We start from the raw sequence: 24,936 nt of genomic DNA on the forward strand, positions 1-24,936 counted from the left end.
ATAATTTTAGTAAGAAACATGAGAAATTTTTTTTTAATTTTGCTTCTTAATAACGGATTACAACTACACTTTAGTGAGCAGGGATGCTGTGCGTGCCTTGGGGTCACAGCAAACTCTTGTTGGGGATGGTCGACCCTGCAACATGCCTAATGTCCCGTGAGTGTTGGTGAGGATCCCCCTAACCAGGGGCTCTCTTCAGGAACCACCATATGGGCATTGACCTCTGGAGACCTCTTTTTCAGCTGCAGGGAATTTTTTCAGATTTTGTGATGGAAAAATCACTCCAGCTGCAGATAATCAGGGAATAAAGGAAGAGGAAAAGGGCTTGAAGTAGAGGAGAAGAGAAGGACAGAAGATCAGGGAACCTGGGGGCTTGGCAGCGGGGCCTCGGGAGAGAGAGGAGCAGAGGTGTGGAGGGTCCCGGCTACGGAACCAGCTCCTGCACCTTTCCCCGCACCCAAGCCACACAGCTTTTAATTGGGCCCAGGACTCCCTCCTGTCTGGATGTCACCCTGGGCAGAACTTTGAGAATCGAAGGTAAGGGGTGGGCAGAACTCACCTAGGGGGTCACTGAAGACTTTGCTCAAGTCCACATTGACTTTTCCAGTCATGTGCCTTCACCTGTTCTTTATCTCAGGATCTGAGAAGCAGGAGCAAGGAACTCATGGAGAGATCCAGGAAGATATCTGACTGTGTTAAGAGACGACAGTCACAGCGACACGTGGAGCGAAGACACTTGCAGTAAAGTAAAATAACTTCACAACTATTGCATCAGAGCTGCAAGTGTGAGAGAGCCTAAGCCTGTCTCAGAGTGCAGGGGACAAGAGGGAAGGAATGGTAAAATTAACACTGACATTTGAAATTTTGTTAAAAAGAATGCTACTGTTAATTGTATCACTTGAATGTATGCAGGTGTTTTTCTATGAGCATTCATAGGTACACAAAACCCCACCAGCCACTCTTGCTCCCATCTGGTGTGGGCTTTCTCAAGCACAGTGCCCTTCCTGCTTCGGTGGGCCATGCTGCTGGTCCTCGCCTGGGGCCGGACTGCTACAGGACACTGAGTCCCCGAGGCACGGCCTGGGATACATGACAGGAACATGTCTGCTCTTGGCTGAGGGCCTCCGTTTCCCCCTGCAGTGTAAGAATGCCAGTGACTCAGTTAGAAGCATGCATCCAAGCCATCCTTCCGTGTCATCACCATCTAGAAGCGGTGCCTGAATATTCTGAATTTCTGCAGATTGTTGTTTACAATCACCTTGAACAAGTGAGTGTGTGTCCTCTTTCAAGTGGAGGAATTACTGCCGTTTTCCTGGAACTTACTCACCACTAGTCCATCTGATTTTTCTGTGCTAGGATTCAGTATAGCCTGCTAATAACTCTGCAGTCAGATCTTGAAACCCTGATGAAGAGGATTATTTATTTTCTTTCCTTATATGATAGTATTTTACTTTCAGAATTCTGAGTTTTCTGTTCTTGGAGGAATTTTTTCGGGGGTTGGATAAACAACTTTGCTCTTACCATCTTTGTGACCTGTTGCTATATGCGTCTCACCTGTCTTCTGTCACTTGTGAGGCGGTTCCATTTGTGACCCTGTCCGGGTTATTCATGTTATAAAACATAAAATCTGTAAAAGTACAGAACCCTTTTACTCCGAAGACATTCCACAAATACTCCTTTAATCTGGGTGTGGTTTTAACAAGACACAATCATTAGAACATATACTTGCAGGTTGCCAGTGCAAAATCCCCAAATGAATAGTCTAGCTCAACATCTAAATTCTTTCTTATCTACCTTGGATATGTATGGATAAGTGAAGCAGTTTGCTAAGAACTCAAGACCAGGTTTAGGATACAGGCTGATGTAGCTCAGCAGGTCCTCCGAAGCTGATGCTCTGCCAGAGGGCGGGGCCGAGGGGAGAGGGCATGCCCTGCCCTCAATGAGCTGACAGTTTCATGGCAAACACCTTCACCAGGTGAAGAAATTGGAGTTTCTTCTATGAACAGTGGGTCTGAAAAGAGCCCAAAAAGCGTGGGAGTGACACAATCCCATTTGTCTCAAGTAGGGGAGAGTGGCTGTGGGGCCACTTGGGAGACTCGTGAGTCCAGGTGGGCAGTGTTGGTGGCTTCCACTTGAGCGGTAGGATAGTGGGTAAAAGCGAACAGATTGAAGGCATGTTTAGATGGTAAAAAGAAAGAATTAAAGCTGTCTGTGAAGGTAGGATGGAGTAAGGCCCAGGTTTCTGGGTGGATTAATGAGTTAAATGATGGTCCTGCTGTGTTCTGAGGAGGGAAAGCTGCAGAGGGATTTCTGGGGGAAAACTGATGAGTTCAGCTGTGGGTAAAGTGAAAGGTTGTTAGATGTGTGGTCTGGGAGCTCAGGTGAGAGCCAGTAGTGAGTAGGGAGAGGGGAGAGAGACTTTCAAATAATTTTATCTTGTGAACATACATATAAGGATGAGTAATGACACACTTAACCCCTCTATATTCTGTATTTAAAACCCAGTAACATTTTGCTATATTGATTGCAGGGGTTCTTAATTTTTTAATACAAATAAAATAAATAGAAACAAAATAGTGGAGTTAATGAATATCTTAGAGTTGATGTGTGTCCTTGTATGTATTTTGATTTCTCAGCTGTTTATAAACATAATCTACAAAAAGTTATCTTGCTTAGAATAAGAGTTAAACACAGGGACATGACACACTCTGTTGGGGGTTGAAGGTGATATCTTTGGCAAATTATGTAGCCTCTCTTTGCCTTTGTTGCATCTTCTGTGACTGCCCCCCGGGCCCCTCATCACAGCTGATTCCCTAGAATAGATGTTGGGAGGGAGGCTGCTGAAGGGAGTAAGAGGTGGCAACTTCTAGGGACACTGAAGAGAGAGACCAAAACAGATTAAAGCCGAGAAACTGAGTGCTAATACACTCAAAGGAGAAAGAATCCCGCAGTGTTTTGAGCCACTTAGCATAAGGGAAACAAAATCACGTGGATCCAAATCTCTTGAGCATATGAGTATTGTGGGTGGGAGGGTATCATCAGAAAAGGGTTGAGAAGAGGATTTTTGGTTTCCCTTAACGTTTTCAGTAAGAATGGGGCGCAGAAGCGAAAACCACCCGCTTCACAGTAGAAGGTGTTGTTTTGTGCGAAACTGACCAAAGTTTGGAAACCAGTCATCAGTGGTGCTGGGAACTGAAGAGGCTTCTGGATTGGGTGGGGCACTTACTGTGACTTCCAGGTGACCTGCTGGCTGGGGGCTGTGAGGCGGGCAGTAGGTTTGCAGTGTGACCTGGGCATAATCCCTGGCTCTGAAGCTGCTGTTCTGACTAGCAGACCTGGGCAGATGCAGTCCTATTGGGACATCTCGCGATGTGGCCTGGGACACCTGCCATGCTGAGGGCGAGAGGAGGGATCCCCTAAGGGGGTGTCCCTGTGAAGAGTAGAAACGTCCTCCTGCTGGGGAGGAAGAGCCTCTGAGCAGCGGGCCGGATGCACAGACAAGAGCAGCCTGAGCACGGAGATTTCGGGGACCTGGAAGTCATAAAGTGGCCCAAACAGCCTTGTTCCTGAGAAACTGGAGGGAAAAGATGCTGCAAATGCAGGCTAATATCAGACCCTGTGGTGGGTCATGAGTGATAGGAAAGAACTGGTCAGGCAGGCACGAGAGAACCCTGTGGTTGTCCCAGTTGGGGCGTCACACCAGAGGGAGGAGCAGAGTTATAGACTTTGTCACTTTTTATCTGTGTGACTTTGAACAATATCACCCCACCTCTCTCTATATATATCTTCATCTGTAAAGTGACAGAGTGACAACTCGTGTCATCAGAAGGCTTAGTTTAGCTCTGATCATCTTTGTCCAGTCCTGTCAGTGCTGCCCTGCAAGGTTCTGCAGTGGCTGCTCTTACCCTGAGATGGGAGGGTGTAGAAGGGCATTGTAGCACCCGAGGGCAGGAAGGGGTTGCTTTAAAAGCAGACATGTAGCCTCCTGCAGCTGCAGACCTACAGGCAGTTTGGTTTATGGTCTTGGAGAGGACTTTGGAGGTCTTAGCATCGTCTTAAGACTTGTTTTCCCTTGGGGACCTGATTTGCCTTTGCAGATTAATGTTGAAGATTTGGGCTTCTGGCAAAGCTGTTTTCAGAGATGGGTATATATGTAACATATAGTATAAAATGAAAGGTTTTATTTAATATTTGGGACTTTGTAGCTGTAGGGAACAGCTCTGTTGGCCTGGTTTCCACGGAGGACACTAGCAGTCGTCAGAGCGTGCGGGAGGGCAGGCAGCCTGCAGTGCTGCTGCGGGGGTTCTCCCCAGCAGGACGCTCTGCTGAGTTGACTCTTCTCTGAGTTTGGTTGCCAGAGGAGCAGACAGCAAAGTAATGAGTTCTGGTGGGATTGTATAATGACAGAAAGAAAGAGGGAGCCGTAGTTCTTAGGGACTACTACACTGTTTTGTTTCCTGATCCAGTGTGTCCCATTACAGAATTGATGAGTTGTGTCTATTCTGGGACTTGATTGAAATAAACGTGCAGCCTGAATGTTAAGAGTTATGTTTTATTTGTCAGGAGGACTCGAGCCAGGATGACCGCCTCTCAGAACACTCTGAGGGACTGCTCCCAAGAGTAGTGGAGAAGCTAGGATTATATAGGAGTTTTACAACAAAGACCAGGTAGTCGGAACAATAAAACATTGCTTGTTATCTAAAGAAAGCCAGGTATCTCAAGTTCATGAATTTAATGCTTTTCAATATATGGGAGGAAGCCAACATTTGGGCTGACTGAATATATACTTTAGACAAGCACCTAGCTATCTAGGGCCAGTAATCTGTCCTTTCTTATTCTGAGTCTGCTCAGAGGGCACCGTTGTGAATGGCTGCAGGCCTGTCTTCACTGGGGGGTGGCGGCAGCCGCTGATAATTTGTTTTCAGCATTCTTTGTTTAGTGACATGGTTGCAATATTTTCATTCAATTTGTAGTATTTTCATTCACAGAAAATTATGATATTACCCTGATTATGGATAATCTGGAAGCTTGGAATGGAACCGAGATGGAATTACTGCAGGTAACTTCTACTTTAATAAGCCATGTGTAAACATGAACACGGAGGAAGCATACAAAAGGATTCGGTGGTGAATGGGAAGGGTTTCTGCACGTTACAGGAGAAGGCAAGGCAGAATTCCTCTTCTTTGTGGGCAGGTATGTGAGTCCAACTTTCCTTTCTGAAGTGCTTTCTGAGAACTGTTTATGGTAATGAACCAACATTGACAAACGGTGACAAACATTGCATTTAAGAGCTGGCTGGCTTCAACTTGGGTATTGGACAGGTGGAATTCATAGGCAGTGGTCAGGTGGATGGGACAGAGATGGAGCCCAGGCCTGGGCCCATATTCACGTTGAAATCGCCATTTACTCACCATAGCGCCTTGGACTTGAACGTAACCTCTCAAACTGATGGTGAATCTGTGAAATGGGCATGATAATATTCGTTACTTCCTGGGATTGTTGTAAGTTCTGAAGATTATTATAGCACACATGAAGCACTTAACACACTGACACTTAGCAGTGTACACTTTGTTCGACCACCACGCTTGGTGTGTGTCAGAGCCTTAAAGGCAGCATGTGTGTGTTTAGGATGCACTGGTAGCCCCTTGGCTAGTTTGTGAATTTGGTGATTTCCTTTAATACTTGTAACTCTGTGTGCCATGGGCAGTTATTTTTATGGACAGATGAGGAATCTCAGGGTAAAAAAGACTGTGTAATTTGCCCAAAGTCAGACCATAATTTTGTGTGCAGGGGCCTCGGTTCAGCATGGGCTCCTGGGCCTTCTGCTCTCTCCGTTCAGCACCAGAGCCAGATGTGGGCTCGGCTGTTTCCCAGCCCAGAATATCCGGCAGGCCACAAGACACACCTGGTCCTGTGCTGCTTGAGCAAAATCTCCGGAGGAGAGGCAGTTACAAAAGGGATAAACATAAAAACAGACGACAGCAAATTGTGATCAGCTCTGAGAAGGAAAGGAACACGTCTGGCCGTGCAGAGCTGGGAGCTTTCCCGTCGGGGCTGCTCTGGGGGCGCTCATCTCAGCTAAACAAGCTCTGCTGCTACACCAAGGCAGGAAGGCAGGGAGCGTGTGGCCAGGTAGACAGGGCCTCGTTGATCGTACTCATTCCCTATTGAGTGGCAGGTGTCACAGGCACTTAACTAATAAACAGATGTTGGCCATAATCATCACGCATTTTGCTTGGTAGTTTTATTGGCGCCAACTTTGAGAGGAGGTCATTGAATCTGGGGAGTTTGCTGCATGCCCGTGATTTCCATGGTTATACCCCCACTGGTCTTTCAACCTACACTGGTGTGGCTGTCATGTCCCAGCCTTGTGAATGGCATCGTGTAGCTTCTCCCAAGTGGCCCAAATGACTGACATTGATATGCTTAATTCGTAGGAAATGGTATGTGACAATAAGAGAAAAAGTTAGTAAGAAATTGCAAAACTAGAAAATAACCAATTCTTCCCCTGCTGGGGGACCGTACCCTGTGTCACTCACCCCACTCACTGCCTGTCACCTCCTCCCTGAGGACCCCATGTTCAGAAGCCACTCTGAGCCTTTGAAGAACATTTTGCCTCATGACAGTGTTGACTAGGACCTGCGACCTCTCTGTCCCTGGTTAACTCTCTCTTCAAAGCCATTTAAATTTCTTGCAGGCTCCTCCACTCAAATGTAAGAATAGCCCCTTTAAACTTCTTGATGCAGCTCCTTAATGAAGATCTTGGGAAGGAAACCTAGCCAAAACCTGGGAGGTATTCACATAGTGAATGTAACCTGAGCATTTTTTGACGTTCAGAATCAGAGTGGTGGGAGACACAGGAAGGCATTTTTAAGTTAGAAAGTGGAAAGAGAAAGGACTCAGGATGTTTGAGACTGAAACATCTCTGTCCCAGCCAGCAAGGCACCTGCGTTCAGGATGGTGTGTGGGGAGTGCAGAGTTCTCAAAAAGAAAGAAGTGGTGGGATGGCAGGGAGGACATTTAGGTACTTAACTGGGGAAGGAAAAAGTTGGCTGAACAATTCATGGTTGAACAAGAGGATTGTGACATGATGTGCTTGTATTTTGGAGAGAAGGGTTTTGTGGAGCCAGGCCTAAGGAGAAATCTCTCTGACTGGGAAGTCAGCACAACAAAAAAACACAGAGAACCGGGCAGACCCCATGGCCCCTGATGGGGGAGAGGCTGCCCACCAATTGGAGACCTGGAGGCTGCTTCTGTCCCTTAGCTGGGGCCTCAGACCTCACTTCACATCCCAGTCCTGTTGATACAAGAAAAAATAAGTGGGGCATGAGAAGGGCTGTGTCCCAGGCTTCCGTTGAGCCCCTGGGATGTGCCCCACCAGATTTTGTTCCTTGGCTTCATGCAGTAAAGAATTCAAGAACAAGCCAGTGTTGAGTAAAGGTAGATTTATTCAGAGAGATACATTGACAGGCATGAGAAACGTCACGAAGTATGGGGGTTTGATGCTCAGATTAAAAGTAGGCACACACTCCACAGAAATAGTGTGGGCCTTTGCCGCAGAGGTAGAGAGAGGGGTTCCTGGGAGGTGGCTCTTTGTTGCTCCTTTTCTTGGGCTTGGTGGTTTCATATGCTAATATGTAGAAGGACCAGCCTTAGGGCAAGGAGCTGGGATTCCCAGGGAGTTGGCCATTTCCCACCCTTTGACCTTTTGTGGCTAGCCTTGGGACTGCCATGGTGCCTGGGGTCCTGTTATTCACCATGTTACTATTACAATGGGTGTATAATGAAGCTCAAGATCTGCTAGAAGTTAAATCTCTTCATCCTGAGCCTCAAGGCCTATTGGGGGTTGAATTCTTCACCATTTTGATGTTAATTGCTGTGGTCTTTCTTGAATGGCTTGCTCTGCCCCCTTCCATCCTGTCTCACTGTGATGACACAGAGACAGCAAAGGCCGGGCCCTGCGTGTGCTCCTGCATTTAACAGCGGGAGATGTGGGGTGGGCTGAGGATGACTCTGAGTGGTGAGAAATATGTTTCAGATTTTCCCACATGAGAAATGGGGACCTGCCAGCAGCCATCGCAGATTTATCTCACGGGCAATATCGCTTGTGTTGTTATGGAAACAACAGGCCAGCCAAGAAATAAGCACCACTCAGAGGGTGGGAGTACTGAGATTTATTATGCCAGCGGGCTCAGAGGGGCTTCTGTTCCCAAGCCCTGAGCACCTCCAAGACGTGCACATGAGGTTTTATAGGGTTAATTACAAGTATGGGGCTTTTAGCCAATAAGGCTCAAACAACAAAAAGCAAGGAATCAGTACACTGAAGCTTATCAATTTGGAACAGATCACGTTACTGACAATTGTTGACCTTGGATTTACGAGTTAGCTTGTTAGCCCAGTAAACTGACACTGAACTTCAGATTTACGAGTTAGCCCAGCAAAACTTAGATCAGTAAACCGACACTTATCACACTTAGATTTGTGACTTAGCTTGTTAGCCCAGCTGGGGTTTTCCTTCACAGTGTCACTCATCTTTTCTATTTTTCTTTTTTTTTTTTAAGTATTTAATCCAAATTTAATATCAGGATTTTTTTGGAAAGAAATTTCTCTTTTTCTTTTCTTTGGGGCTCTTTTGGGGGGTAGGTAATTAGGTATATTTATCTGTTAGTGGAGGCCCTGGGGCTTGAACCCAGGACCCCGTGCACACTAAGCACACGCTCTACCACCTGCCCCATCATCTTTTTCTTTTTGCTTTAGCTGCCAAGAATCTTACAGCTGAATTTGTAGTCGGCCTTTAACACTTGCCCTGACTTCATGGAATCCATTTTTATGAGTTTACCTCCCCCTGGTTTCATTTAAGTATTGAATCTCCATTTTCTCTTCACTCTCAGTTTTGCCTTGTTGTTGTTATGGTTGTTAAGCTCTGTTTAAAAAAATTGTTTAATTTCTCTTTTAGCAGGAGGCTGAAGTAAATAAATATGTAAACAAACATCACACTTAAATGCTTTTATATATTCTAAGCTGTTTAGTAGTTAATTAAAAACCAAATTGAATATTAAAGGGATAAGATTTTTAAATTATTTTTTAATTTTTTATAAAGACATAGCTGATTTAAAATATATGTTTCAGGTGTACAATAGATGCTCCATTTATAGTTACTGTAAAACATTGTCTGTATTCCCTGTGTTGTAAGATACATCCCTCTAGAGTGTTTACATTACATGTTGCAGTTTGTATAAGAAATTTGTGTAACGCAGAGTGTGGGACGTGGCTGTGGCTGACCCAGGTTCACGCAAACCCTGCCTGTCAAAGCTCAGGCCTTCACTCCTGTCTGCAGGGGAGCGAGTGGAGGCAGCTCTCATCAGCGCTGGCACCACCCTCTGAGTGGCAGTGACAGCAGTGACTGTGTGTGGACGTGAAAATTGTTGTTCCAAGAGTTTTACATGCTTTTCTGCATTTAATAATTAAAGCCCTCCTGTGAGGAAGCGTTTTAAGTTTTTAATGAATAATACATTTTATTTTGATATTGATAGACTTCAAAACTCCGGAAAATTTACAGGAGTAGTACAATAAATGCTTAGATACAGTTCACCTTAAAGGGCACTATTTGCCCTTTTGTAACGGGCTTATTTTAGCATAAATTTTCAAAGATCATTCATATTGTAGCGTGAATCAGTACTTTATTCTTTTTGTTTGATAATATCCTTTTCCTTTTTTTTCGTTTTTGGTCTATTTAAAAATATTTTCATTGAAGTCTAGTCAGTTTATAGTGTTGCGTCAGTTTCTTGTGTACAGCACAAAACTTCAGTTAAATAGGAACATACCTGTATTCATTTTCATATTCTTTTTAAACATAAGTTACTATAAGTTATTAAATATATTCTCCTGTGCTATACAGTATAAACTTGCTGTTTATTGTATACATACTCAGCATCTGCAATTCTTGAACTCCCGATTTATTCCTTCCCACACCCTCTCCCCTCTGGTAACCATAGTTTGGTTTCTATGTCTCTGTGTCTGTTTCTGTTCTGTAGATAAGTTTATCTTTTTGTTTCTTTGTTTTTTTTTTTTGTTTGTTTGTTTGTTTTAGATTCCACATGTGAGCGATCTCATATGGTATTTTTCTTTCTCTTTCTGGCTTATTTCACTTAGAATGACATTCTCCTGGTCCATTCATATTGCTGCAAATGGCATTATTTTATTATTATTTTATTGCTGAATAGTAGTCTATTGGACATATATACTACAACCTCTTTATCCAGTCGTCTGTCAGTGGACATTTAGGTTGTTTCCATGTCTTGATATTGTAAATAGTGCTGCTGTGAACATTGGGGTGAAAGTGTCTTTTTGAATTACGGTTCCTTACGGATATATGCCCTGGAGTGGGATTGCTGTGTCATCTGGGCCCCCAAGGTTTTGTCTTTTGAGGAACCTCTATACAGTTTTCCACAATGGCTCCACCAAACTGCATTCCCACCACAGTGTAGGAGTGTTCCCAATTCTCCACAGCCTCTCCAGCATTTAGTGTCTATGAACTTCTGAATGATGGCTATTCTGACTGGTGAAAGGTGATACTTGTTTGCAGTTTTGATTTGCATTTCTCTGATAATGATATTGAGCATTTTTTCATGTGCCTATTGGCCATTTGCATGTCTTCATTGGAGAAATGTTTCTTTAGGACTTCTGCCCATTTTTGGATTGAATTGTTTGCTTTTCTTTTTTATCAAGTGTAAAAGCTGTTTACATATTCTGGGAATTAAGCCCTTGTCACTTTCATTTAATGCAACTATTTTCTCCCATTACATAGGTTGTCTTTTTGCTTTAATTTTTGTTTTCTTTTCTGTGCAAAAGCTTGTAAGTTTAATTAGAACCCACTTGTATATTTTTGCTTGTATTTCTATTGCTTGAGTAGACTGCTCTTGGAAAACATTGTTGAGATATATGTCAGATGTTTTGCCTATGTCTTCTTCTAAGAGGTTTATAGTGTCTTGTCTACAATTTTAAGTATTTAAGCCATTTTGAATTCATTTTTTTGTATGTTGTGAGGGGGTAGTCTAACTTCATTGATTTACATGCAGCTGTGCAGTTTTCCCTGCACCATTTGCTGAAGAGGCTGTCTTTACTCCATCGTATGTTCTCACCTCCTTTGTCAAAGATTCAATTACCAAAAGTTTGTGGGACTATTCTTGGTAATTTTGTTGATCCATTCATTGATGGATGGATATTTTTAGTGACTTTTAGCTACTCTGAATGATACTGCTATGAATATTGATGTGCAAGTTTTTGTGAGAATACCTTTCCATTCTGTTGGCTGTACAGTTGGCCCACCATATCTGTAGTTTCCACTTCATGGATCCAGATGGCTGATTGCAAAGGGACTTGATCATCCTTGGATTATGGTATCCAGGGTGGGGGGCTCCTGAAACCAACCCCCCGAGGACACTGAAGGATGACTCTACATGTAGGAGTGGAATTGCTCAGCCACATAACTCTAACCTTTTGAGGAAACATCGGGCTTTTCCAAAGAAGCTGCACCATTGCCCCTTTCCAACGGCTGCATATTGAGGGTATCCATTTCTCTGCCTCCTGACTGACACTTGTTATTGTCCATGTTTTGATTATAACCATCCTAGTGAGTTTAAAATGAGATCTCATTTTGATTTTGATTTCGCTAGTGATGCTGAGCATCTTTTCAGATGCTTATTGGCCAATTGTGTCTCTATTTAAATCCTTGGCAAATTAAAAAATTGGGTCGATTTTCTTTGTATTGTTCAGTTGTAAGCATTTGTTTTATATCCTGGATACTAGTCTCTTATTAGATATATGCTTTGCAAGATTTTTCTCCTATTCTGCAGATTGTCATTTCACTTTAAATTTTTTAAACATTAAAACAATTTCTTTATAGGGGAGGTAATTAGATTTATTCATTTTGTTTTTCTTCCTTAGCACGCACTCTATCATTTGAGCTACCCCTTTCCCCTTTCATTTCACACTCTTGATGATGTCCTTTGTAACAAATGATTTTAATTTGATGGAGTCCATTTTATCTATTTTGTATTATCACTTGTGCTCTTGGTATTGTATCTAGGAAGCCATAGCCTATCCTATGACCACAAAGATTCATACTATGTCTTCTTTTAGAAAGTTCATACATTTAGTTTTTACGTTTCTGTCTGTGATCCATTTTGAATTAATATTTGTTATATAAAATACGGGGTCCAGATTCCAGATTCATTCTTTTGCCTTCAGATACCCAGGTGTCTCTGCTGCATTTGTTGAATAGACTATATTTTCAATGGAGTGTTGTTGGCACATTTCTGGAAAACTGACTGTAAATGTAAGTTTCCCCCCAGGATTTTTTATTGTGTCTCATAGATTTCTGCATCCAAACTTATGACAGAAGCATAATGACTTGAGTCCTATAGATTTGCTGTAACCTTTGAGTGAGTCCTCCAAATTTGCTCTTCTTTTTCAAGATTGTTTTGGCTGACCTGGGTCCCTTGTTTTCAATAAGAATTTTGGGATCAGTTTTTCAATTTTTGCAAAGAAGTCAGCTGGAATTTTGATAGGGATTCCATTAAATATGTAGATTACTTTGGGAAGTCTTAACATTTTTAACAATATTTTCTACCATTGCATGATCATGGGATGCCTTCCATATATGAAGATATTTTAAATTTTTTTTTGGTGATACTTCAAAATATTCAATGTACAAATCTTGTAAACTTTTGTTAAATGTATCTCTCATTTTATTTTTTATGCTGTTGTAAATGGAAAGGCTTAGCTTCATAAGGGTGGGACTATATATAACAATTTATTTATTTCTAGGATTCCTACATAGCAAATACACTAGGTTTATATTTGCTACATTGATCTATCCACAATTCTTCCCACCCCCGTGTCATAAGAAACCAAGACCCAGCTTAAGCCATCTGAACACCTATGTGGAAGTGAGAAATGAGACTTTTGGGTGGGGTTTGTGTAGATGATACTGAGATCTTATTCAGGATGGCTTCATCTTAATTTCTTTTAAACAATCCTTTCAGAGTATATAGTCAGATACATTAGGAAAATGCTCTTTAGATGTGCGGAGGAACTAAGACTATAATTTTCAAGTAATTTCTAGTGAGAGTGTTGTACTTGAAACATAATTTGCATCAATCTTTGAAGATTTATGTTTCAGGAGCTTTGAGTAAATAATACCTGTCTTTATTCAATAACTACAACTAAATGCTCAAGCAACATGTAAGAGTTTGAGCAAACTGCTCCCGCCCCGTAGTGCTGGTTGGTTGCAGCTGTAACTGGAGTCAGCGCTTACCTCGCCCAGTACACTTGTGCTGATCTGCTCAAAACAGTTCGTCCAACAGTTTGTCGGTAGTCTTTTAGACAAAGCCATAAAGCATTGATTTAAGGTTGCTGGAATGTAATCTATTCTTATTAATATTAAGTAAGCACATATTGAGTACTTACTGTATGTTGGGAATTGTCCCTCAGCCTCACATGAATATTACTTCTAATAAAACCTCTCATATTTCCCTGTTATTTGCACTTTACAGATAAGGAGACTGAGGATTAGGTCTTCTCTCTTTTGGGGGGAGCTCATTATCAATGATGGGAAGTTGTAAGGAAAAAGATATTGATTCATCCAGAGAAAATATTTTTCTGAGATTCAGTATTGAAGAAGGTAACCACTGAAGAGGGTGATCATTGTTTGAGTGAGACGAGCCCCGGGTTGTACGGAGTCAGCATCCCTGTCCTGGACGCTGCACGTGTAGAGCTGCGTGGTGGGTGAGGCGGCGCGGCCGCGCAGGGAAAGCGGATGCCGGGCCGTTGGGCTGTGCTCAGGCCCGGTGGGGCTTTCTCCTAAGAGCAGTGGACCGTCATTGACAGATTTTAAGTAGGGGAGTGTGGTGCTCTCGTAGATCACTTTTGTCTTGTAGAATGCTTAGAAACATTTAGAAGGCTCGGCAGGAGGTGATGTGATGAGTCAGAGTAGGGTGGCTGCGAGGTGTAGCAGTGTTCAGTTTTCAAGTGATTTTCAGTCCCAGGTTTGTGGCTCAGTAGCCGTGTCACTTTGGATGACACACCCAAGGAAGTGAAACAATTTATCTAATCAATAGAAGCAGTGATGTACCGAATTCCCAGGACTGCTGTGTAGATCCAGTGAGATAACGTGTGCACAGTGTGCAGCATGGTCCCCAGCAGAGTCAGTGCTGAGGGAGTGCCAGTGAGTACCTGGTAGGACAGGTGTGGGTGGTGGATCTCGTTGACTGAGGAAATTTGTCCTTGAAGGAGGGATCTTGTCACATCTGTGAGTGATTGGCCTGAGCTGGGAGAGGCAGGGAGACCTTGCCCCCGACTAGGGGCCCTGGGCAGGATGGCTATGGGAGGAACACCGTGAAGTTAGCTCTTTGCAGGTGGAGTTGGAGGTGCCCTTGAGACATCTAAGTGCAGTGTCACAATCACAGAAGTGGTCTGGTCCCGGGCTGTGCATTTTCCTGCCAAGATATTGATCTCTGAACGCGAAGACATACTTTACAGGACAAGTGAATAGTAGTATCATCTCTCATCAAAGCTCACATCTCTTTATTCATCACTCACTTTGCTAATTGGGTACTTACAGAACACACTTCACTGTCCTCCCCTGGGCTCAGGCTCCACAGAAAAGAGCTGGTGAGTCTCCCTCTTTTCCAGAAGAAGACACATTTAGCTGGTAGACTTCTATACCTCGCCAGACTTAGAATTTTAGGTTGTTGATTTAATTCTATTTTCTGTTGGTCATCTCCTGACAGGAGAGACGTTTTACCTCATGGTCAGGTTTCAATTAGCTGTTACTGAGAATTGCTGGTCTGATCCATAGTGTATTTATTCTATTAACTTTGTAGAGTACTTATCATTTTTCTGTCTTTGCTCTTTAATTTTGTTTGCCCCTTCAATTTTCTATCTTATTTGGGGCCTTATTTTATTTTTTAATTAAAAAATGTCTATTAGCAGTTAACAAAACAAAAGCAAAGAAAAAATGCACATGACAGCTAAATTTAGAAAATATCTTGTGTGTTTTCTGTCTCAGCAATGGAGGGTTCTAGAAACTCGTGAAAAGCTTCATTACATAAGTTCCTTTAAATTCTGATTAAGAAATAAAACCTTCCTTCCTCATCTTTCAAGCTGCACAGCTAATAGTCAAGAAAGTGAGGGGAAATTCTCAGAAGCCAAGACAAACCAGAAAGCAGGGATTCTGGGAGATACGTGAGCCTTAGAAGCCCTGGGGTGCCGGTTGGCTCCTGAACTGAGTTTCAGTTGCCCTGGCAGGAGGGCAGGAGGTGAGCCTGTGGCCTCTCACACTGGGAGTTGGATGGCTGTTCTTATGTAAGGCCAAGCACATCCTGAGAATCCTGCTTTATAAAAGGTTGAATTAGAAAGAAAAGAATAAAAACATTCCTCAAGGCAAGGAAGTAAGGAAAGTAAAATTTTTTGGAAGCGGGAAAAAATAACATATCCAAAGTAAGGATTTAGTTTAAAGCTGTTCTGGCATGAGAGTGACCACAAACCCATGGCAGAAAATCACAGCTCCTCCCGGAAAGAGAAGGTGTGTTTTGAATGAATCAGTGGACAGCCATTCTGAAAAAGGCCTCCAGAGTCTTCTGGATCAAGATACTGGACTCAAACACCTCCCTTCCATGGTCTCATTTAAATAACCAGAAAGGTTTTAAAGGAAAGAAGCCATAATCATAGTTCTATTTATTGACATTACTTTATGCTAGGAATTCAAAGGTGACTATGGAGTTGTCTCCTCTTTTATGGACCTTACTTTCTATTTGACATAGTTGGGGAACTTGGTGGAGGGTGATGTTAGTATGTTGCAATTAACCAGGAGAGGAGTTTAAGAAAGCAGTGAAGGGTTGGTGACATTTTTCGCTGAGGACAGTCCTGTTCAGTTGGCTTGTAATTACAGGCTCGTTGAGTTGTCACTGGAGGGAATTAATCTTAAGGAATTTGGACTTAACTCAGGCCTCTTCAGAATGGACAAGTGAACCTGGAGAAAGACAGTCAAATCTGTGCAGACATTGAAGTTCACTTCAACATGCGGTATCCATGAGCCAAAGATAGGACTAGTAGGCAGCACTTCTTGAGGACAGAGGAGTGGTTTTTAAGGTTCTTCAAGAATGAATCCCAAGGTACCGGGATGGCCTGTTGTCAAACTGTGATTTTGCTCTTTGGACGGTGTATCCACCAAGGGTATTGGCCGTTTATAAGTTTCCATTTCTCTTTAATACATGTCAGGTTTTGAGGACGTGGGCATAAACGTTTCACACCTTGTCAAGGTGACTTTGGGTACCTGCCTAGAAGCATGGGCACAGTTGCGGCTGCGTCATACATCTTGCCGCACATCCCGCTCCCCGGCTCCGTGATCACGGCAGAGTGGTTCCTTATTGAGCTGTCCATCTCTTCTGTGACATCGTAACCAAACAAAAGACTGGAGAGTATTAGCTTGGCTTTTTTCTTTTCTAACATTCCCTTCAAATTATGATGACTGATAGTGGACCCAGTTACGTTTGCAGATGATTTACAAGTAGGGCTGTCAGTACAAACCTTGTAATCCCCGCTGTGTGATCTAGAGAAGAAAGTTACACTCTTTCCAAATTGTTTTGATGCACTTATGTGGGAAAATGATGTATGTTTGAATATGTATTTCCTCTCTTAATCATCATGGCTAGAGATGAATATTTGTAGACATGGAATGAGTACTCTGTATTTGAACTGTATGGTCCCCTAAATTCTCCCCAGCTTTTTAAAGTCATCACTGGAGTGCTACCTCCAGAGTGCCGCAAAGCATCCAAAACTGCCTGCTCTTCGGACACTGTAAGTTTCCAAGTTGGAGAAGGCTGCTGGCTGGTGAGGCATTCTCTCGCACATCTCTGGTTGGGTGATGTGAGCTGAGAACACAAGAATTGGCAGACAGTAACTAACCACGATCACGTCCATTTCTGGAACACTCATGGAGGATTTTACACCTATGCTAGTGGAATACGTTATTTCATTTAGTTTTCCCAACAATCATAATTAGATTTTATCACCTGTATTAAAAAGGAAACTGTCAAAGCGAGTGACGTGCAGACTTTGGACTGGAACACGGGTCTTTCTGATCCCTGTCTCTGTTCCCTCCCCGGCCTATCCTTGCAAATGACCAGGAGACTCTTCCTCAGTCTTGAGTTACCCTCTGATTTTACCGCTCTCTTTGTTTCTAAGAGAGGAAAACAAGTCTAAACTTACTTTCCAGTTGGAAATGGAATGGAGAGTTAACGTTGGAAGCCGGGAGAAACTGTCCTGTGATGAAGTGGTCTCCGAGCCACTTCCACTGGGATGTCACATCACCGTCTGGGCCCCTTGCTCAGCCTGTGCACAGGTGACAGCGCAGTTGTGCCGAGCAGTCCTCCCGGACAGGGCAGTGGGTTGGAAATGAGTTTGGGGATTTGGTTTCATTACACAAGTTCCTGAGGGCCTTGACCTGGCACTTCGAGTGGGAGCATTCCCTGTCCCACAGACTGTGCTCTGGGCCCGTGCAGACCTGACGTGGCCTCAGCCTGAGTCTCAGGGCCCGTGGTGATGAGGAGCATTTTAGCCCAGGGTCTGCCGGAGGCTCTGAGACTACTGGGCTGTGGGACTTTGTCCAGGATGATAATAATTCCTCCCCGAGTTTCAGATTTCCTTGCCTGTGAGCCGGGGTAGTAGTTGTTTCTGAGATGATTGTAATGATTCAGTAACGGGCGCAGCGTGTGCTGACAGGTAGCTGGGTGCTTTAGGAGCAGAAGTCGCAGTCACTCTGTCAGCCTCTCCCTGTGCGCTCTGTGCTTTGAGAAGTTGTGTGTTTGGTGAAAGTCCCACCCAGACCCTAGGGTCTAGATGAACTGTTGTTCCTTTACTTTCCCTTCCTTTTCCTCTTTCCCTTCTCTGTGTCCCATGTTTAGGTAGCAGATTCCTCTATTTCAGGGAATACGGGCTTTTCTAGTAAAGGGACATGTGGAATGCGGAGAGGTGGGGCCCAGAGGGGGTCTGGAGTGTCTGCACAGTGCTGCTTCCCTGCGTTTCTGTATCCGGTCACATCAGTGCACTAAGTCAGCCTTCCTCTTCCTTCCTGTGTCATCGGGTCTCTGTTTTAAGGGAAAACCATTTTTAAGGGTCTTTTTTCACTTACGTGTTTCATTCAGATGCTTGTTGCTTTTCTCCTTGTGCTTCAGCGTTCCGAGGAGAGAATTCAGCCGTGCAGCATCCTCTCCGAGCTCTACGAGTTGATCGGCTTCCACTGCAAGTCCACCTTCTTCAAGCGGGTGGCCCCCGTGCGGCACGCGGCCCCCGGCATCCCAGAGCCTGGCGGGAAGGCCTGCTCCCAACTCCTCCTGCAGACGCTTCCTGGCTACAGTCTGTCGCTGGACCTGCAGGAGTTCAGCAAATGTGTTGGAACTAAAACATTGCTTCAGCCCCATTAACCATGCCTGGTTTGGGCCCTGCTGTCCTGCCTCATCAGGGTGAATTTTGATTCATTTAGAACAGGGCTCAGCAGACTTTTCCTTTCAAGGGCTTGGGGGTAAATATTTCAGGGTCTGAAAACCTCCTGATCTCTGGTGCAGCTGCTCAGCTCTGCTGTTTAGATGCCAGAACAGCCAGACAGTCCACACACCCATAGAGCTTTATTAACAGCGGTGGCTGGGGCTGGATTGGGTGTATGCACTGCAGTTTGTCCCCACAGCCTCCTCAATATTGACACCTGCACCAGAGTGTACATTTGTGACAATGGGTGAACCTACACTGACACGTCATCATCACCCATAGCCCATAGTTGACACTAGGATTTACACATTGTGTTGTGCACTCTGTGGGTTTGGACAGATGTACAATGACATGTATCCACCATCACAACATCATACAGAGTCGTCAGTCTTAGTGACCTTAAAATGCTCCATGCTGCACCTCATTCATTGCTCTTTCCCCTCTAGCCTCTGGCAGCCACTGATCTTTCAGTCTCTGTGTTTTTCCCTTTCCCAGAACACCATACAGTTGGAATCAGACAGTTGCTGAAACTTCCCAGATTGGCTTCTTTCACTTGGTAATATGCATTTAAGGTTCCTCCATGTCTTTCCATTCCTTGATAACTCATTTCATTTTAGCACCAAATAATAGTCCATTTTCTGGCGGGACCACATTTTATTTATCCATTCACCTACTGAAGAAGAGCTTAGTTGCTTCTGAATTCTGTTGAGTATGAATAAAGCTGCTATTAACATCTGTATGCAGATTTGTGAGTGAACATAAGTTTCCATTTCATCGAGTAAACACCAAGGAGCACAGTTGCCGGATCATATGTTAGAATTACGTTTAGCTCTGTAAAAAATTGCCAGACCGTTTCCAAAGTACCTGGGCCATTTTTCATTTCCACCAACAATGCATTATAATTTCTGGTGCTCCACATCCTCACCACCATTCGGTGCTGTCAGTGTTCTGCATTTTGGCAGTTCTGACAGGTGTGCAGTGGTATCTCTCTGTTTCAGTCTGCATCCCCTTGATGACAGGTGCTGTGGAGCATCTTTCCAAAGGCTTCTTTGGCATCTAGATTTCTTCTTTGATGAGGTGTGTGTTCAGGCATTTTGCTCATTTTTTAATCAGGTTATTCATCCTTCTTGTTGAGTGTAAAGAAATTTTGGTATATTCTGGATTTCAGCCCTTTATCAGTGTGTCCCTGCCCTTCACCTGCAGTGCCAGAGTTGTCCTTTGGGTCTCAGTGGAGTGTCAGATCTTCAAAGAGCTTCCCTGTCTTCCCTCAGCCTAAATAATGTCCTTGTATTTTTCACTTTAATTGACTCATTTTGTTCTTTTTAAATAGCATTTCCCATAATTTGTAAGTACATTAAAGAGAAAAGGGCAATGATTGAACACCGCCTGCCCCACCAGGTTGTGTGCCCTGTGAGAGCAGAGGCCCTGTCCCCACTCACCGTTTCCCATGACAGCACATGGCACATGTTCATGTAAAAGTGTGTAACGTGGGGCCAAACCTGATGAGCAGCTATGACGACATGTGTTGTCTACCATTTATAGAGTAGACTTTGTTTCTGATCTTAATTATTAAATCATATGAATGAAACTTGTTTGTTTTGAAAAATAAAACAACAAAGCACACCTCAATGTGATTGGTAATTTCTACTTAGATTTCTGACCCAGGAGGGGATGTTCACCATCATTTTGTGGAGGAGGTTGGGGAGGTAAAGTAAGAGATTGAGATCAAATAAAGTAAAAATGATAACTGTAAGTTGGCTTTATTTTCACTGACATAAAAGTTACTTTAAACCCTATCTCAGCATTTGTTTTGTTGTTTTAAACATTTCTCATAGAATTAAATGGAAGCCCACTAAACCCTGAAAGGGAAATTGTGTGCTCAGGTCCTGAAAATTGTTTATGTCTATTTCTTGAGATGCACATTTCCCTGCTGGTTAAAGAAATTCGAGGCGGGAACACAACAGTGCACTGTGTGTGTTTGCCGGATTCACGGGCTGCTCAGTGTCATTTTAATTTTCTTGTGTAGCAGTTTATGACGGTTTTCCATGAGATAAATTGCTCAGACTTTTCCTGAATGAAGGATTGAATTTTCCACAGGAAATCTTATGAAAGAGAGTGACAAGGCACATGGGTTTCCCATAAAGGAATAGTTGATGTAATAAACTCTCACTATGGTGAACATTTTTAATAAAAGGCAGTTGAAAATTTTATCACTAGGTCATATGGCACAAATCCATCTTAAGAAAAAAGATTCAAATTTTAAAGAACAAGCAGTTTGAATCAAGTAGAAATTATGATTTGTACAATAATTGTTGTTAGAACTTATTATCAGTCTTAACATAATTGCCTGTGGTAGGAACAGGATCATGATTTATTTATTAAAAAAAAATCCACTAGGTGATATTTTCCCCATTCTTGATGCGGCAGTACTGTGGTTAGTTAAGTTCGGCCATTTAGGAATCTTAGCTAGGTTTTCCGGAAATTGATTTCAGAGTTTTAATCTTTTCTACAATCTCTTCTTTTGTATCGGCCAATGGTACATACATATATATGGGGAGGTACAAGCTCCAACACGGTCTTACACTGAAAACGGCAGGCACTTCAAACCGGCACTAGGAAACAGACTGAGAAACCAGAGTAAGTGTTTCTCCTGCAACCCGTTCCCTTTGTGCTGGATGAACGAACGTCTCTCCACATGCTCAGTTCTGAGAGATAATTGGGTGTGAAAGCCTTCCTTTGCCTAGCTTGAAGGGAACACAAAGTTTCTTTTCAGATGCAAAGTCCACTCCATATATACATATGGGGTGGTACAAGCTCCAAACCGGTTTTACAGTGAAAACGGCAGGCACTTCAAACCGGCACTAGGAAACAGTCTGAGAAACCAGAGTACGTGTTTCTCCTGCAACCCGTTCCCTTTGTGCTGGATGAACGAACGTCACTCTACATGCTCAGTTCTGAGAGATAAGTGTGTGTGAATACCGTCCTTCACCTAGCTTGAAGGGAACACAAAGTTTCTTTTCACTTTCCAAAACCCATCCATAATTATATATGGGGAGGTACAAGCTCCACCTCAGTTTTACAGTGAAAACGGCAGGCACTTCAAACCGGCACTAGGAAGCAGACTGAGAAACCAGAGTAAGTGTCTCACCTGCAACACGTTCCCTTTGTGCTGGATGAACGAACATCTCTCCACATGCTCAGTTCTGAGAGATAAGTGTGTGTGAAAGCCGTCCTTCACCTATCCTGAAGGGAACACAAAGTTTATTTTCAGTAGCAAAATCCACTCCACATATATATATGGGGAGGTACAATCTCCAACTCGGTTTTACAGTGAAAACGGCAGGCACTTCAAACCGGCACTAGGAAACAGACTGAGAACCCACAGTAAGTGTTTTTCCTGCAACCCGTTCCTTTGTGCTGGATGAACGAACGTCTATCCACATGCTCAGTTCTGAAAGATAAGAGTGTGTGAAAGCCGTCCTTCACCTAGTTTGAAGGGAACACAAAGTTTCTTTTCAGTTGCCACATCCCCTCCAAACATATATATGGGGAGGTGCAAGCTTCAACTCAATTTTACACTGAAAACGGCAGGCACTTCAAACCTACACTAGGAAACAGACTGAGAAAACAGAGTAAGTGTCTCTCCTGCAACCCGTTCACTTTGTGCTGGATGAACGAACGTCTCTCCACATGCTCAGTTCTGAGAGTTAAGTGTGTGTGAAAGCCTAACGTCATATAGCTTGAAGGGAACACAAAGTTTCTTTTCAGTTGACATCTCCACTCCATACATATATATAGGGATGTATAAGCTCCAACACGGTTTTACAGTGAAAACGGCAGGCACTTCAAACCGGCACTATGAAGCAGACTGAGAAACCAGAGTAAGTGTCTCTCCTGCAAACCGATCCCTTTGTGCTGGATGAACGAACGTCTCTCCACATGCTCAGTTCTGAGAGATAAGTGTGTGTAAAAGCCGTGCTTCACCCAGTTTGAAGGGAACACAAAGTTTGTTTTCAGTTTCCAAATCCCATCCATAATTATATATGGGGAGGTACAATCTCCAACTCGGTTTTAAAGTTAAAAGGGCAGGCAATTCAAGCCGGCACTAGGAAACAGACTGGGAAACCAGAATAGGTGTATCTCCGTCAACCCGTTCCACTTGTGCTGGATGAACGAACGTCTCTCCACATGCTCAGTTCTGAGAGATAAGTGTGTGTGAAAGCCGTCCTTGACCTAGCTTGAAGGGAACACAAAGTTTCTTTTCAGTTGCAAACTCCACTCCATACATAAATATGGGGAAGTTCAAGCTCCAACCCAGTATTACAGTGAAAACGGCAGGCACTTCAAACCGGCACTATGAAACAGTCTGAGAAACCAGAGTAAGTGTTTCTCCTGCAACCCGTTCCCTTTATGCTGGATGAACGCACGTCAATCCACATGCTCAGTTCTCAGATATAAGTGTGTGTGAAAACCGTCCTTCACCTAGCTTGAAGGGAACACAAAGTTTCTTTTCAGATGTAAACTCCACTCCAAACATATATATGGGGAGGTTCAAGCTTCAACTCGGTTTTATAGTGAACACGGCAGTCACTTCAAACCGGCACTAGGAAACAGACTGAGAATCCAGAGTAAGTGTTTCTCCTGCAACCCGTTCCCTTTGTGCTGGATGAACGAACGTCTCTCCACATGCTCAGTTCTGAGAGATAAGTGTGTGTGAAAGCCATCCTTCACCTAGCTTGAAGGGAACACAAAGTTTCTTTTCAGTTGACAACTCCACTCCATATATATATATGGGGAGGTTCAAGCTCCAACACGGTTTTACAGTGAAAACGGCAGGCACTTCAAACCGGCACTAGGAAACAGACTGAGAAACCAGAGTAACTGTTTCTCCTGCAACCCGTTCCACTTGTGCCTGATGAACGAATGTCTCTCCACATGCTCAGTTCTGAGAGATAAGTGTGTGTGAAAGCCGTCCTTCACCTAGCTTGAAGGGAACACAAAGTTTCTTTTCAGTAGAAAAATCCACTCCACATATATATATGGGGAGGTTCAAGCTCCAAGCCGGTTTTACAGTGAAAATGGCAGGCACTTCAAACCGGCATAGGAAGCAGACTGAGAAACCAGAGTAAGTGTCTCTCCTGCAACCCGTTCCCTTTGTGCTGGATGAACGAACGTCTCTCCACATGCTCAGTTCTGAGAGATAAGTGTGTGTGAAAGCCTTCCTTCACCTAGCTTGAAGGGAATACAAAGTTTCTTTTCAGTTGCAAACTCCACTCCATACATATATATGAGGAGGCATAAGCTCAATCTCGATTTTACAGTGTAAACGGCAGGCACTTCAATCCGGCACTAGGAAACAGACTGAGAAACCAGAGTAAGTGTCTCTCCTGCAACCCGTTCCCTTTGTGCTGGATGAACGAACGTCTCTCCACATGCTCAGTTCTGAGAGATAAGTGTGTGTGAATACCGTCCTTCACCTAGCTTGAAGGGAACACAAAGTTTCTTTTCAGATGCAAACTCCACTCCATATATATATATGATGAGGTACAAGCTCCAACTCGGTTTTATAGTGAACATCGCAGGCACTTCAAACCGGCACTAGGAAACAGACTGAGAAACCAGAGTAAGTGTTTCTCCTGCAACCCAATCCCTTTGTGCTGGAGGAAGGAACGTCTCTCCACATGCTCAGTTCTGAGAGATAAGTGTGTGTGAAAGCCGTCCTTCACCTAGCTTGAAGGGAATACAAAGTTTCTTTTTAGTTGCAAACTCCACTCCATACATATATATGGAGAGGCACAAGCTCAAACACGGTTTTACAGTGTAAACGGTAGGCACTTCAAACCGGCACTAGGAAACAGACTGATAAACCAGAGTAATTGTTTCCCCTGCAACCCGTTCCCTTTGTGCTGGATGAACGAACGTCTCTCCACATGCTCAGTTCTGAGAGATAAGTGTGTGTGAAAGCCGTCCTTCTCCTAGCTTGAAGGGAACACAAAGTTTCTTTTAAGTTGCAAACTCCACTCCATACATATACATGGGGAGGTTCAAGGTCCAGCCCGGTTTTACAGTGAAAACGGAAGGCACTTCAAACCGGCACAATGAAACAGACTGAGATACCAGAGTAAGAGTTTCCTCTGAAAACTTTTCTCTTTGTGTGGATGAACGAACGTCTCTACACATGCTCAGTTTTGAGAGATAAGTGTGTGTGAAAGCAGTCCTTCACCTAGCTTGTAGGGAACACAAAGTTTCTTTTCAGATGCAAACTCCACTCCATATATATATATGGGGTGGTACAAGCTCCATCTCGGTTTTATAGTGAACACGGCAGTTACTTCAAACCGGCACTAGGAAACAGACTGAGAATCCAGAGTAAGTGTTTCTCCTGCAACC

General features: G+C 43.6%; 1 protein-coding gene across 6 annotated transcripts in view; it reads left to right on the top strand.

Moving 5' to 3' along the window:
• LOC140699576 (trafficking protein particle complex subunit 9-like) overlaps window positions 1-24,936 on the top strand; it is a 325,083-nt gene that overhangs the window by 59,324 nt on the left and 240,823 nt on the right. The window contains exons 2-4 of one of the 6 annotated variants that reach the window (XM_072972240.1): window positions 638-746; window positions 4,989-5,059; window positions 18,237-18,758. In XM_072972240.1, the coding sequence (XP_072828341.1) occupies window positions 5,012-5,059; window positions 18,237-18,485 (297 nt within the window). In that variant the 5' untranslated portion in view covers window positions 638-746; window positions 4,989-5,011 and the 3' untranslated portion in view covers window positions 18,486-18,758. Of the gene's footprint in view, window positions 1-280; window positions 538-637; window positions 838-1,140; window positions 1,268-4,973; window positions 5,060-18,236; window positions 18,759-24,936 lie in introns of those variants that run through there. The other 5 variants (XM_072972238.1, XM_072972239.1, XR_012077779.1 and 2 more) reach the window with 5 other exon arrangements.

This window comes from Vicugna pacos, chromosome 11, assembly GCF_048564905.1.
Source record: "Vicugna pacos chromosome 11, VicPac4, whole genome shotgun sequence".
In the NCBI taxonomy this organism is placed as follows: Eukaryota; Metazoa; Chordata; class Mammalia; order Artiodactyla; family Camelidae; genus Vicugna; species Vicugna pacos.